This window comes from Salvia hispanica, chromosome 3 (genome assembly GCF_023119035.1).
Source record: "Salvia hispanica cultivar TCC Black 2014 chromosome 3, UniMelb_Shisp_WGS_1.0, whole genome shotgun sequence".
Lineage (NCBI taxonomy): Eukaryota > Viridiplantae > Streptophyta > Magnoliopsida > Lamiales > Lamiaceae > Salvia > Salvia hispanica.
In genome coordinates, this window is record NC_062967.1 from 31,852,286 (window position 1) to 31,868,254 (window position 15,969).

Here is a 15,969-nt window from a genome sequence, read left to right on the forward strand (position 1 = left end):
GTGATAAAATGCACATGTTTAAAAAATGTGTGTGTGAGAGGTTTTTATAAAAATAAAATGACGGTGCGCGTCGCGTGATTGGCCGAGGCAAGTGTGACGTGCCGCGGCCGGTGCTCCCCTCTCAAGGGCTTAAGCCGCTATAAAGCGAATAAATTTCATTATTTTAACTTGTACTAGTTATTGACCGATTTTTAGTATTTTGAGTGAACTGTAGTGCAAAATAGTGACCAGCAGCGGCCATCGCCACCGAGTTCACTGACCTGTCATGCATTTGCGGACATAAATACAAATAATGTGGGCCTTAATATATTATTTTTTGTGTGAATCGTTGTGCAACATCTTGTTTGTATCACATTAAAATACGTGATTATGCCACTCGTAAAATACAATTTTCAGCGTTTCATGTTGTGATACGATGCCGGTGTTAAGGGTGCCCTATTATTTTTTACACTATCAATGCAAAGTAATTTTATTTTATTTTCTTTATAATCTCGTTCTTGTGAAATAGTATAGCTAATAAAACGTAATTTAATTGGCCATATGGGATCATATTTTTAGTTTTGTAATTGCATTACATAATCACAATTTGCATAGGTAAAGTTGACCGTGAGACAATATGTGCGTGCCTCAACGTAATACAATAAATAATTAAACATAAAGTCGATGTAGATCTTTTGACTAATTCCATATCTAAATTTTAGGAGCCAATTAGTTAATCATGACTAAGATTATAATCTAATTAGGAGAAAATGTAACAAATCAATGGACTAATTCCTCCGTTTAGATCCTCGTATTCTTTATGATTTGTCATTTTTCATTTTTTCAAAATAAAATACTACTATCAACTAGAGGTACTCTATAATAAATCATATCTTGCTACCTCTAAATTACATAATCGTGGAAGTTAGTTAATCTTAATTATTTACTGATTTGATCCAGATTATAATTTTGAATATTTAACTTCTCACTTTCCAGATAACAGGCCAATCCAATTTGATATATCCTATAATATTTTCAATTATACTACTTTATATTTACAGAGAAAGAAATATAATTTCTTATTCTATATAGGAATACTAATCTTTAACTATTATCATTGGCTGAAACACATAAAGCGTGAGGGAGGGTTTAAGCCTTCCCAAATTATTATTTTTTATTTTTTTAGTTGTATAATTTTATAATTTTGTTATTATTCTGTGTGAATTAATGTGCAAAAGCCCCTACTAAAATGATAAAGTATAAGAAAATTATTATCACATCTCAAATTTGAATATATAGCCCCTGCCATGACAATTTTCTGCATCAGATTCTAATAAGTGAATCTTATATTAAACCGTATTTATCAACGTATATGGAATAATGACATACTATAATGTACATAAATTGATCCATGAATATTAATGAATCTGAAATGAATATTAAAGTATATTACATACATATTCTCCAGTAATAATAAAGGAAAATATTATCTTTCCAAGCAGATTTAGAAACAGCTTCCTTGAATACCTCCATAATTATCTACAAAACAAACTGCAAGTCATGTGTGAATTTAATGATTAAATGTAAATTAATCCAATCCCATCTTTGACTAAATAGAGGAATTAGATATGTTTCACACACATTTTTATTGATTTCCTACTAATTTTGATTGCCCATTTTAAAATGAATAATTGTGAATCATTTTCTCTAAAATCAATGTTGACAAATGACAGATATGTAGAAAGAAAATAGTGTCACTTATATTAGAATGTTTTAATGAGAATCTTGTTTGTCGATTTCTTATCAAGTATGTAAACAATGTACTTTAGTGCAATAATAAGAAATTTAATTATTCATCTTAAATATTATATTGAGGTGTTGAATGTACAATAATGTGATTATGTGACACTAAATCTAATTTGGATTCCAACTTCAAGTGTATTGTGTGTGGGCAAGCAATTGGTAAATAAACCTGATTTATGATAAATGTTTTTATATGAAAATGATTTGCAATTGTTTTTGTAAATTATTGTACTTATATACAATTAATATTTTGGGTGATATGCTCCAAAGAAGATCCCCGGTGATGGATTCTGCATAGATACAGAGTTAATCCATAATATTATCGGACAATAAATTGGGAAAGTAGCTAATTATTTAATAATTTTGCAAAAGAGACAAAGAAATTAAAGTTGAGGCACCATATCACATGATTATAGTTAATTTATTCTTTCTTATTCTTCTTTTATAGTATATATCTTATCTCATCTTATCTTTATGTACGTATATTTCTGATTTCTCAATTGGTAGCAGAAATGATCAAATTCTAGTTTCGTTCTTAATATTTCTTTTTTATCATTTTTGTTAATTTTTTTATATTTAATTGGTGGAGTAGGTTGCATTTTTATTTTTTCAGTTTGTACTTTTATTAATGTTGTGTAATTTGTTTAGTATTTAAATTCTATTTTGTGTGTTGTACTAATTTTAATTTTATATTCCGTTGCTTCAATTTTGCTAGTAGTATTTTTTTTATTTCAAACAATTAATTAACTTTATTCTTAATTACATATTATTAATTTTAAACCCAATTTATTTAGTAATACTATTTATTTTATTAAAATGAAATTATAATGCAAAATAGTGTATTTAGGAAAATATAATGTGCCTACAAATGCTTACGAGTACATTAATTCACCTTCAAAGTCACAATAATTCAACATAAATCTTTTGCTAAATCTAATCAACAAAAGGTGAAGTCAATAATGAACTCAAAAAAATACCTAAAACAAGAATTCCTCATTTGTAAGCTAGAAAAAAATGATCAAGATTTCATTCATCAACGCCAACATCACCCCATTTAACGTTGTGCCTAGCCGCAAGGTAATGTGCCCCGACCGGGCCTCGGCTCCCGTACGGATAGTACTCCGGGATCACCTTCTTCTCCTCGATCTCCTTCAACACCGGCGTGAAGAGCGACCAAGCAGCATCTAGCTCGTCGCTCCTGATGAAGAGCCTCCGTTCGCCTTCGATGGCATCTAGAACGAGCCTCTCGTACGCATCCGGTATCTCCTTGGCGTACCTATCGACCATAACAACGACGCATTAGTCAAGAATTTCGAACCGGAATCTTTTCAACGGTTGCAAAGATGTTTTCGATATACCTTGCTTTATAGAGAAGATTGAGATTACTTCGGTCCAATCGCATTCCAAGCCCCGGAACCTTGTTATTGATCTTCAGATATATCGCTTCATCGGGCTGGACACGGATTACGAGCTCATTTGTTGCCCGGTCAGTGTTAGTGCCGAAGTTCCGGTTGTATAAATTGCCAGGAACGTGTCTAAACTGGACTCGTATCTCAGCCCTGTGAGGCGAAAAAAGTGAAATACAACAAAAAAAAGTTGGGTCGATAAAGATACGAACTTTTCTAACCTCCTATCGTGCAAGGCTTTCCCGGCCTTCATTAGGAAAGGTACGCCATCCCATCGAGCATTATCGATGAATAGCGCTGCAGCTGCAAAAGTCGGGGTTAAGCTATCCTCAGGCACTGTTTTGTCATCTGTATATCCGGGATACGACTGCCCTCCTCTCGTGTGACCCTTGTATTGTCCTACGACAACATCATCTACGTGTATAGGCCTCATGGACCGCAAGACTTTAACCTGATCGATCAAAAATTAGTCGCGAACCTTAATGGAGAACTTCATTCACACATTTAGGATAAACGGAAATACCTTTTCGTTTCTGATATCTTCGGCATCCAAGCTCACTGGCGTCTCCATGGCGAACAACGCTAGTATTTGGAGGAGATGGTTCTGCATTATATCTCTGATGATTCCGTAGTGATCGAAGTAACTGAAACAAACACATGAAACGATTTAGTGGGAGAAAGTTCGGAGGGAAGTTTGGTGCCAGTTCGACGTTTCATATTTACCCTCCTCTTCCTTCGGTCCCAAAGTCCTCCGAGAATATCAGCTGAACATTCCTTATATACTTTCTTGACCATAACGGCTCGAAAATAAGGTTGGAGAAGCGTAAGACGGAAAGGTTCTCCACTAGCTCCTTTCCGAGATAATGATCTATCCTGCAGGTGTAAACGAGACACAGAAACGCACATGTCAAACACTGGAAACTCACTCGTGTACGATTACAATGCAATCTATGCAACAACGTAAGTTACCTAAAAATTTGGTCCTCCTCTAAGTATTGTTTGAGAGATCTAGTCAATGCAGCGGAGGAATCAGAGTCTCGACCAAAAGGTTTCTCGACAATGACCCTGGTCCATCCATTAGCTGAAGAGGCAGAACGACTAGCACATTTTACAGCATCTACGAATATGTTTGGTGGGATTGATAAGTAGAAAAGTCGATTTGAAATCCTTCCAGCCTACAGAATCAAATCATTACAATTAAATACAAGGGACGTATTCTCCAACCTGAACAACTTTATCCTATCTCAAATGGAAGTTTGTCACTTCCACATTATGATCCGGGCTTGTTTACCATTTCCTCATTTATCACTAAAGACTCGGTGTATAGAATAGCTCTAAGTAATTTAAAATACACATAAATATGAAGCGTGAAGAATCATCTAAACGAATAAAAACCAACCAGAATCCACAACAACCATAATAAGCACATATCTATTAGAAACCTCCAATTTCTAACTAATATAAGCTATGTTGAGTGTACTACCTCATGCTCCTTGAGCTTCCCATCAAGCTGTGTAAAATTTTCCTCAGAGTCATAGTTACCAGAGTGGTAGAAACACCTCTTCAAGAACTGATCCATCTTTTCACCACAATTTTCCCTACAGAAAACACGAACCATAAGGATCATTTCCTGGGGACTAATCCTAACGTAGGCGAATAACTAGCAGCAATACCTCTTGTCGATCCTGCAAGTGAGCGTCCTGCTAACCATATCTCTCAATTCCGCATCAGTCATCTTACTACGGGCATAACCAAAGATAGTGAAGTGCTGAAATCAACCAAAAAACATATCAATATCAAGCACCACATGCCAAAACTTTCATATTCAATCTTCGATTTTGCAATGAATACGCATCTCGACACAATGGCATGGATAACGGGCACACCTCAGGAAGACAATCCTCGTAGTAGAGTGCAAAAAGAGCAGGAAATATCTTCTTCTTGGCAAGGTCCCCAGAGGCCCCTACAATAGTAATACTGACAGTCGAACCATCACCCTTCGCATCCGAATCAACGGTGTTTTCATCTTCTTCCGGAGGATTAACTGTCAACAACCCCTCCTTCAATTCCTTAGGATAAGAAGCTTCATTGGTGGCAACCAATTTTGTTGCCAAAGCACCTAAACAGCTCAAAATTTTAGATACAACTGCAAAAATGTGAGTACTAAATCTCAATATTTCACAGAATTCAGCATAACAAAATGCAGCCTTTTTCCATTTCAAGACTCAATACATTCAATAAAGATGAAACCTAAACATCCCAAATTAGAACATCATCAATAAATCAGCATTCAAGAATTGAAAAGATCAAATTTTTACAAGAGCAATGCGATTGAATTCAAACAAGAACTGACCATCTTGCATGAGAACGGCATCAGGCAGAGAAGGGGTGCATTTGGATCGGAAAGAAACGTTTTTTAACCCAAATTTGTTGTGAGGAATCAGCGAGAAAGGGATGTTTCTATGAATCTGGCGAAACCCAATAGAGGAATTGAGAGAATAAGCGGATGAGGAAGAGGAGCAGCAGTGATTTGGTGAAGGGAGAGCAGTCATTTGATCAGTGTTTTGTTCAATCGTTGAACAGCAATGGATTATTGTGATAATTGAAAAGGGAGAAAAGGGGAATGAAGCTTAGGAAATGTCGAAAGGGTTAAACTCTTGACGGCTCCGAAAGGTTGCTTTCTTTCTCCTGATTCTCTGTTGCTATTTGGGCTCCGCCAATGGAATCTCGGGAAGATGCAAATTCAATTTTGCTTTTTTCATTTAATTCGCTATTTTTTACTACCTCCATCCCCCAAAATTTGCTACACTTTGACACGACACGGATTTTAAGAAATGTAATGAAAAGTGAGTTGAAAAAGTTGGTGGGATGTGGGTCCTACTTTTAAAGTATTAGTTTTATAATAAAATGTGAGTATGAATAAATTAGTGGAATATGAGGTCCACTACCAAAAATGGTAAAAGTGAAGTGTATCAAATTTTCAGGGACGGACCGAAATGGTAATATGTATCAAATTTTCAGGAACAGACTTAGTAATTAATAAATATGAATGTGTAAAAATTAAATGTGCCAAACCATGACAAAATATCCGGGAAAATTAGTAATTTTGGTCGTATTATATTATATGAAAAAGAATATAATTAATTTTCCTAAAGATATTTATATAAAAAATGTAACAATTTTTTTATCATTATATATAAACAAGATTCCTCGGACCATTGACGTGAAGGCCTTTTTTTCCAATTTGTATTTTTCTTTATTCGATTAACGTTTTCTAAAACTCTATTACTTGAAGTCTTAACACTTATTTGGGCTTTGTGCGACGAGAATTTGGACCTTGCCTATCTTTGTGAACCTATCACTGATCAAATTTTAAAATCTATTGAAAGATAGTTTATGCAATAAATTTCTTTTGCATGTAAGTTACTTATTGCAAAAGTAATTATTTTTATAATCTATCTATCTATACATACATATATAAAAGGCCAGTTTTGGCCTATATTTTGAATATGTATAAATTTTGGGTATAAATTTAAATATTTATAAATTTTGTAACTACCAATCATATATGAATAAATTCTAGAGTAATTATTTTTGCAGTTATTTACCATTACTCTCATGATTGTGTATAATAGGAAGAGAATTAGTAAGAATATACGACTGTTTATATATCTTATTGACACATTATTAAAAATATAAAAGATATATAATCTTGAATTGGATTAAAAAATAAACACCGTTAGTAATACTATTAGAAAATAATTATATTAAATATCATCTATTAATCTATATCTATTTATACATATATAAGAAGAGTTTTAAAAGAAATAACAAAAATTCTATTATAATTTAATTTAAATGTAGTTAGTGCAAAATTGTAAAACATATATTGAAAAAGTATACGGTTTTAAATATGTATAAATTTCTTGAAATTGATGTCCTTTATTATTGTATCAATACTAATCTACTGTATGTTTTAATAAATTTAATTGAGTCGATGTTAGAATTTATTATTTGGTAGGAGATCAATGCTAATATCAATAGATTTAGTGGAGGATTAATTCTTATGATACGTTACATTATATTACTATATACTTTTAAAATATTAATGATATGTTATCCATTTTAATAAACAACATAAAAGCAATATTAATGTTATACGTCTAGGAAAAGTGAAAAGTTTAGATATTTATACTATATTTATATGGTATTTGGTAACTAAAATTTCACTATTTCACCAATTTCTCCTTTATAGAAGATTAGAGTTAGATGCTTTTATTCTTATAATAGGAAAAAACTTTACACCATGCCATGATTCCTTTGCCTTGATCAACCTTAATCTTCTACAAAAGAAATGAACTTTCTAACCTTTGATCTTCTTTAAAAAGAACTAAGCGACAAAGAAAAAGGGATGAAATGTATGTGGTGAAGGGAGTCACAACGGTCGCAAAGATGCTAGGTGGCGATAGCATTTCCGGCGGACAGAGATGGGAAAAGTTTTCATCAATGAAGAAGAATAAAGAAAGGAGAGATGTTGCTTATGTTCCATTTATGTCATTGGAATAGGTAATGAATTTTCGAAATATAAAGAAATGTAGTATATATGTAATGTTGAGAACAGTTTTTAATTAGGGCTTGATTGTAGGGGTATATTCCTTTTTGAATTGAAAATTTATATATGTGTGATGTTGGAAGCGATTTTCTATGGCTAAATTTTAGATATATTTTTTTATATAAGGGCCAAAATTGGTCCTGAACATATGCTCATTTTATGATTCTTGGTCATTATCTTTTGAATTTTTGGGTCTTGTACATTTCAAATTGGATCACAATTGGTCCTCCGTTAACAATTCCGTTAATATTTAACGGTCAACGGGTTTAATCTCATTTTTTGACCAAATTAAACTGTTAATTATATTTTTTTACTCTCTAATTATATTTATTTATTCTAAACAAAATAATCTATCAATATCTAAAGTGACATGAAGATATTCACAAAAATGCCAATTAATTTATTTAACACATGTTTTATGTTATCAACATAATCTTAAAACCAAGAAACCCAACTTCACACGCTTAAGTCAATTTTTAATTCCAAGCGAGTTTTTCTGCATTTAAAAAAAAGGAGCCGCTATTTTGCAGGCTGCAGCTGGTTTTCTCACTCTTCTCTTTCTTCATTTGCAATTGAAGGGTGTAGCTGGTATATAAATAATACCGAGCTTTGTGCTAAGCAGTACAGATAAACATGTTCTAAGCAAACATCTATAAATACCACCCACTATTGAGCTTATTGACAAAGCAACAATGTTCTCTCTCTTTTCCGTCTTCACTGATGCAGTTGAATCTCGACTCATCAGCACAAATACTAAACAATGTTTCCATTAATACAAAACACAGAAAGAACAATGTTACGAAGACGAACCAAAGAAAATCATGTCGAATGAAGAAGAGTGAAGGAAAAAGGAAAAGATATGGGAGATCATATTGTTTGACATGAAGAAGCAGCCAGTCATCAATCAACTGTGCGCCTGTTCCAATGTGTAAAAACGTACATACAATATTTTTGTAACTCAAAAGATTAATTAGCGTTTTTGCTCAGGTAGAGAAAAAACTCTTACAATCTTTCAAAGTAATTGATGATGAAGATAGCAGCGTTCAATGAAGAAAGCGATGTTATTACTAAAATTATTATTATCAATAGAGGCTAAGCCAATGAGTGTGGTTGCAAAGTATTGGATATATAAACCATTTAAAGTTTCCGTCATTTTCATATTTAAATATAATAAAAATAAAATGGGTCGTGCATCGCACGGGGTGTGACACTAGTTGATACTAATACACAATGATTCATGTGTCCACTATTCATTAACTTTTAGTAACTTTAAAAATGTTCAAATCAAATTAAAATTGAAATACCTATAGAGATATAAGTAGATCCGAACAAGTTGAGCTACCAAAAGTATTTTGTCGACATGATATACAAATATTTTATGAAAAATAAAGAATATATTTATATATAGCGAATATTCAAATACTTAAAATCCACGTGCGCCTACCACATGAGACAACATTGTTGCTGTTAGCTATGTGCAAGGTCTTTTTAGGTGGAATCTACGCCAAACTTTTTGATTGAATTATTAACTTCACAAAAATATAAAAGAGGAGTAGTACTCCTAGTATATAATGGTATTTCAGTCAAAGAGTCATATTCATATTTGGATTTTCGCATTACATTTCAGTCGTTGTGGTTATAGCGAAATTTAATATACTTAATTTATTCTTTATTTTATTTTAATTGACAAAATAGCATTACTAAAAATAATTTCACAAAACGAGGTTCAAGTATGAAAGGTATATACCGACAATTCCTTAAAGAAAAAATTCGTCTCTTCAGTTATAGTAGTAGTACTTTACTATAATGAAAAGTAGTACTATAAATTTAATTATAATCTTGTTAATGTCTCTTCACTCTCGAGTCCTCGACCAATAGAAAAGTATAAATTCAATTATAATCACAACCTTAATAAAATGAAAACAATGTCGCTTTTTGCAGAAGTGCCTTAAACATAGTAGTATAAAAATCATTTAGAGGTCAAATCAATATATCGGCCTTATAATACGGACCGGCAGTCAAACTATCTTTCTTGAGTCGTTTTCAGCACCAAAACTTGAAGCCCTATATTTCGTGAAAAAAGTGAAAGCACTACCCTTTGTTGATTTATTCATTTTATGCACAAAAGAAATAATTAGAGCTCAAATTTGACTAACAACAAAGTAGACATAACTCATAAGCAACTTATTCATAAAACATTGATAAAAATAACAAAATCAAACGCTTTATCCAAAAACACTACTCCTACATAATAAAATCAATAGACAATTCAGTTACACAAGAAAATATAACGTAATTTTTAAATTTATATTCATTTACCTATGAAAAAAAGAAAGGAAAACATAACCAAATGGAAAACATATATCATGACATAAGCTAATGCACACGATTAAAGCAATCTCCTAAACTACGTTATTGACAGTTTTCCAGAATGTAAATCTATCACATAATGTGTTAGTCAGCATTTAATTATTTGATAATTTACAAGCGAAGAAGATTGAGTCAATTTTCGTAATTATGTTTAAGATCAAAGCATTGTCACAACTTCCAACTCAAATGATTTATTCATCTAAGCATGCATAAATTATCTTTCATAAAGTTAAATGTTGAAATAACTACTACTACAGAGTAGGTAAAAGAATTCACTTTCAATTAGGTCTTGGAATGTGATATGTCTGTGGAGAAAAATCAATGTGCATCTCTTCGTTGCTAAGCAAAGATTTTTTTTTCAACAAATATTATTTAATTGTATATATCTTGCACATGATTATATTGGCCCATTCAACTATTCAAAAATCTAACTCCAGCATGAAAAATGTAAAGCTAAAACCCACTATCCTATGTTTCTTCCTAAAGGACAGATTTTATGTTACTAATTTTCATAAATATCATTTTGAAAATCTTGATGGAGTAATAAAATGGTCGTTGATTATCATTACATATATTAATACAGATATGTCTTTGTAGAACATACATATTTAATTAATTAAATTTTTATATTTAAAATTAATTACTACTATTTAATTATTTAGAAATGAAATGCATGCTTTCTTTCGTCATGCAAATAGTGAAATCCAAATCAGATTTGCAATATTATATGGCCTTTAACTGACGCCACATCGTTCATATATTCTCACATCTGATTCTACTTTATTTTTGTAGTGAGATTAATACGTCACTAATGTGATTAAAGATGAAAAAGTAATTTTGGCCAGTTTTGAAAATTGAAAGCAAAATCTGTTGATAGTATTAAATTTGGTAGTGACACACCAACTATATTGCAGGGCGATTTTATCCTACTATTAACTGGTACTAGAATGTGTGAATATATTTAAATTGATCTCTTTTTAATTTAGATTTACTATGTCTACAACTCATACTCATATGAAAATATCTCAACAACATGCATATTTATTCATATAATTGGAACTTGGAATATGCATTTTTTCCCTATAAGTACTCACATTACAAAAAAACGGGTTTTACTGAGCACCCGCAGCCGAGCACACCATTTCTTTTGAAAATACCGAGCAGTTTCTGAGCACCATGCTAAAAGTCGGAAACGTCGAAAATACCCGGGAAGCCCTGCTAGTAGTTTCCGATCACTAGGGTCTCGGAATGGTTTTAAACTAGGGCATATCACATAACAATAGTGTCTATCTCTAAATAAAATAAAATAAAAAGGAAAAGCAGCAATTGATCAACATCCACCATGATCAAACTACGTTAGCTTTAAACAATTAATCTTTGCTTATTTACTCTTGCAATGAAATCTTCAACCCTTTTGTTCAACATTTTAAGCTGTTCCTCCTCTTCTTCTTTGGCCACTGTTTTTCCCAATCTCACAATCTCAGTTTCACTTCTGCAACTCCTCATCCCCATTTTCTTCTCTTCATTTTTCTTGGTAAATTCCTCTTTTTTAACCCTAGCTGTTTCCTTCTCAACTATCTCCCCATCAAATAAAACCATTCCCATTTCTTCTTCTTCACCCTTAGCTTTCTCCATTTTCACCACCCCACTTTCACCCCACACCGCACTTTTGCTACTCCTCATCGATCCCACTTTCATCTTTCCACCGTCGTGAATCCCTTCCTTCTTTTTGTCCTTGATAACATTTTCACTTTTCACCATCCCACTTTCACCCCAAATCGCACTTTTGCTACTCCTCATTGATCCCCCTTTAATCTTTTCACCATCGTGAATCCCCTCCTTATTTTCACCCTCGACAATATTTTCACATTTAACCATCACACTTTCACCCCAAATCGCGCTTTTGCTACTCCTCATCAATCCCACTTTAATCTTTTCACCATCGTGAATCCTCTCCTTATTTTCACCCTCGACAATATTTTCACTTTTCACCATCCCACTTTCACCCCAAATCGCACTTTTGCTACTTCTCATCGATCCCACTTTCATCTTTTCACCGCCATGAAACCCCTCCTTATTTTCACCCTTGACAATTTTTTCACTTTTCACCATCTCATTTTCACCCCAAACCGTGCTTTTGCTACTCCTCATTGACCTCACTTTCATCTTTTCACCATCGTGAAACCCCTCCTTCTTTTTTGCCTTGATAATATTTTCACTTTTCACCATCCCACTTTCACCCCAAACAGCACTTTTGCTACTTCTCATCGACCTCACTTTCATCTTTTCACCATTGTGAAACCCCTCGTTTTCACCCTTGATAATATTTTCACTTTTCACCATCCCACTTTCACCCCAAACCGCACTTTTGCTACTCCTCATCGACCCCACTTTTATCTTTTCACCATCGTGAAGCCCCTCATCTCTTTTAACCTTGATGCTATTTTCACCTTCTACCATCCCACTTTCACCCCAAACCGCACTTTTGCTACTCCTCATTCCCAACTTAACCCTCTCCTCTTTTTTAACCCTAGGTTTCACCATCCCACTTTCACCACCAACTACACTTTTCTCCCTATGGATGTTGGTGCTTCGACTCCTCGCAACATATTCATCATAGATATCTGGTGAAGGAGGTGATCGCTTCAGCTTGGACTCCCAAACGAGGATCAAGACGATGAGATTTCCCACGACAAAGAAGCATTTGGCATTGAAACAAAGTGAAACTTTGTCCGAGAGAGAGGAAAAGACAAAGTGGCCGGAGATGGAAGGGAACCAAAAGGGAGAGGAGAAGAAGAAGCAAGTGATGATAGAAGTGAGTGTGTAGAGAACAAGATTGTAAACAATCATAGCCCTCTTCTTGTAGGTTTTCATGGCTTGGGTTTTTTGGTGCTTGATTGAACAAGGATCCATTGTGATTATGAGAGGAAGAAAGAGTGGATTTTAGGTTTGTGGAGAGAGAAATTCAAATCCCCTAGCTTATTCCACTTGTTTGAAAGATGTGAAGAAAGGAAAGGGGTATTTATATACTAGTAGGATTTTGTGGGGGAGAGAGAGATATTCAAAATCTAGACACAACACATGCTTCTTTTGCATGAATTATTTTAATAAAAGTTGGTGTGTAAAAAGACTACTTTAATTTTTCGAAAAGCACTTCATAACATTGTTACCATCCATGTACAGTGAGTGCATTGTATGACTTTAGTTCTTTGGTTTTTAAACCTTGCCATGTGTTTTGCAATTACTTTTCTTATTAAATGCTCAAGCCGTGGATATGACGAACAAAATAGTAGTAGTATAAAAGCAGTTCAGAACAAAAAAAAGTAACAATAAAACAACGAAAATACGAAACCAACAAGTAGACAAAGACAAACACACTATCGAATTTATCTTCATTGTTATAAAGCTAACGAAGTTTTGTTCGGCAAGTGAGACGATCGATGTAGACTATTGAATTGATAATATGCATGTTTTCCCTCCAATGAATAGATCATAATTCGATTAACTTTGGGTGCATGTTAGACTAAAAGTTGTGATTCACTAGTCACTGAGATGTTACTCAAAGTGTGGATGTGTTTAGTAATATGGCCACCAGGAAAGAATCCACCATATAAATTTGTGAATAACAAAAAGATTCATATATAGGAGCGAACCCTACTCATAGAAGGCTGCAAAAATTAGAAAAAAAATACTACTATAACTCTATAAATAATTAAGAAAATATTATGAAATACAAATGAAAATATGTTCGAGTTTATCCTTCCGCTTGCTCAAAGAATAATAGAAAGTAATGAACCTTCCTTATACTTGATAGCATGGTCCATCTGGTGGCTCGAGAATAAAATTATCTTATAGAAAATGGATCCAAATTGAGAGACAAAAGGCTACTACTTTGGAGGCTAGGTTCATGGATAAAAAGGTGGTGTCCAAAGTTTCCTTTCCTATATCAGGGCAAATATACAAAGAGCTGGTCAGGATTAGAAGATGGTCAGATCACAAGCTTAGGACCAAGAATGCAATCAAATATCTTCAAAGAAGTGACCTTCTTCTTACTTTCGGTTTGTTGTTTAGCGCTTTAATTTGTTCCCTGGTGTTGCTTGTTGCATGGGTTTTTGCGTGTTTTGTGTGTTTCTTTGAAGGAATATGTGCCCTCATCTGCTACTTCGAGTTAGGTTGAGTTCTTTGAGCTAAGTAGTTTTGGATTGCTTGCTCACCGTTATTTAGATAGAGCCTTTTGCTTAACGAAAACAAATGTGATGTGAAAGGAGTGGCTGATATGAGGTTGGTCATCGTCATTGACCAGTAAATAGAACTCGTGGGATCAATTACAGTAAAAAAAAGCCGCCGTTGACATAAAAAACATTAGAGGTAGTGTAGTCGTCATCGTCGAAAATTTAATGGAATGTTCATGGGTCCGTGATGGGGTAGGTCGACCCCAACCGGCCGGATCCGCCATTGCTTCCGTCCATTAGAAGTTCACGTTTGATCTTCTTTGCAAGTATATCTAGCTAGAGTCCTTCAAGACAACAATTGTGAAGAAAAGATAAAATTTATACTAGTATTAAATAATTCTAAACAAAGATGACTTCTAACAATGACAATCACTAGTATTTTTTATATGTAGAAAGTAAAAAGAAGAAATAACCCACTTTAATTGGTGGTGGAAAAAAATATGGAAAGAGTTGAAGGTGTGTGTTTCCTGTTGATTTCGTTTGGCTTTACTCCAAATAATTGAAGTGCTTTGAATATCGGCCAAACAAAGATGGTTGTAAAATTTAACACTTTATTAACTAGGTCCATCCTTTTCACGTCTTTTCCATATATGAACTTTATTCATTTTGATTTATCATATGTACTTCACCTTCATAACTTAGGAGATAGGACTCTTACTTTATTTTTCTTCAAGTTTATCTAAATGGAAATAGAGATATATATGATGCATGCGTGATCCATTGTCATAATTCGAATTCAAATAAAATGAAATATCAATAAAATTACAAATATGTCATTCGATATGCAAAACGACTGTGTTCTAGCGATGCTCGGAATTTATTTTTTTTATCAACGTAAGTATTTTTTTATTTTAATTAAACAATATAGTTCGAAGTCTCACTAACTACATCATTTTGAGCACGGAATATGAAACTTTGAAATTTAATAATTTATTTTCAAAGTTATAAGATCAATTTGAAAATGACTTAACATTCGTGATTCAAATGATTATTATCCCTTCAGAAAATGTTCAGTTTCATGCACAATTTTACACTTAGTACTCACGTCATTCAAAAATCAATTCGAACCTAGATTCGAGCACTCATTCATACAAGATATACACGAGTTGTAGGACTAGTACTCAGTTCCGAGTAGATTCATTGCAACGTAGAGTCTGTTTCGTGCGTCGCCTCGAGTCCACCTTAACCAGTGTATCTTATACCAATTGCAGCAGTTTGTTTATGCAATAATATTGTCTTCAACAAATTGAGTTCTTCTCCATTTTCTCCAACATGTACATATCATTATTCTAACAAAACCACGATGTTCATTTATGCCCACAGAGTTAAATAGACGAATGCTTTGAATGCCCATTGAGTCAAATAGATTAATGCTTTTGATTGGTGGTAAAGAAATAAAAGTAAGCATAAATTAGTAAAAGTTGGAAATGAATATTCTTACATGAAGCTTCGAGGAAGGAATCAAAGAGATTTAGGCATTAGACAAACCACACAAGTATGATTCATGATTCATGATCAAATACTCATTTATATTTTTACTTATCGTTTTTATTAGGGCAACTTATTT

The 15,969-nt window shown here is 33.3% G+C and overlaps 2 protein-coding genes across 3 annotated transcripts; both read right to left on the reverse strand.

The window, feature by feature from the left end:
- Positions 1–2,624: 2,624 nt before the first annotated feature.
- LOC125211100 (glucose-6-phosphate 1-dehydrogenase, chloroplastic-like) lies at positions 2,625–5,883 on the reverse strand. 2 transcript variants are annotated; one of them, XM_048110793.1, is made up of 10 exons: positions 5,542–5,883; positions 5,075–5,334; positions 4,862–4,956; positions 4,672–4,786; positions 4,158–4,363; positions 3,912–4,061; positions 3,712–3,832; positions 3,410–3,639; positions 3,141–3,341; positions 2,625–3,058 (listed from the first exon to the last, which is right to left on the reverse strand). In XM_048110793.1, the coding sequence occupies exons 1-10, from the start codon at positions 5,738–5,740 to the stop codon at positions 2,809–2,811; spliced, it is 1,827 nt and encodes a 608-aa protein (XP_047966750.1). In that variant the 5' UTR covers positions 5,741–5,883; the 3' UTR covers positions 2,625–2,808. The 2 variants fall into 2 exon arrangements, with proteins under 2 accessions (XP_047966750.1, XP_047966751.1); XM_048110794.1 differs by having other exon boundaries at positions 5,075–5,307; positions 5,542–5,881.
- A 5,649-nt stretch (positions 5,884–11,532) lies between these two features.
- LOC125209880 (golgin subfamily A member 6-like protein 22) lies at positions 11,533–13,083 on the reverse strand. The gene has a single exon (XM_048109457.1). The coding sequence runs from the start codon at positions 13,081–13,083 to the stop codon at positions 11,533–11,535; it is 1,551 nt and encodes a 516-aa protein (XP_047965414.1).
- Between the last annotated feature and the right edge of the window lie 2,886 nt (positions 13,084–15,969).

What these genes read in the sequence shown, in the direction of transcription:
- LOC125209880 (XM_048109457.1), bottom strand. Translation starts at nt 13,083, where the DNA reads ATGGATCCTTGTTCAATCAAGCACCAAAAAACCCAAGCCATGAAAACC.
- LOC125211100 (XM_048110793.1), bottom strand. Translation starts at nt 5,740, where the DNA reads ATGACTGCTCTCCCTTCACCAAATCACTGCTGCTCCTCTTCCTCATCC. An exon ending in ACTTGCAGGATCGACAAGAG is followed by an intron (nt 4,787 to 4,861) that starts GTATTGCTGCTA and finishes TGTTTTCTGTAG; the next exon opens with GGAAAATTGTGGTGAAAAGA. An exon ending in AAAGCCTTGCACGATAGGAG is followed by an intron (nt 3,342 to 3,409) that starts GTTAGAAAAGTT and finishes TTCGCCTCACAG; the next exon opens with GGCTGAGATACGAGTCCAGT.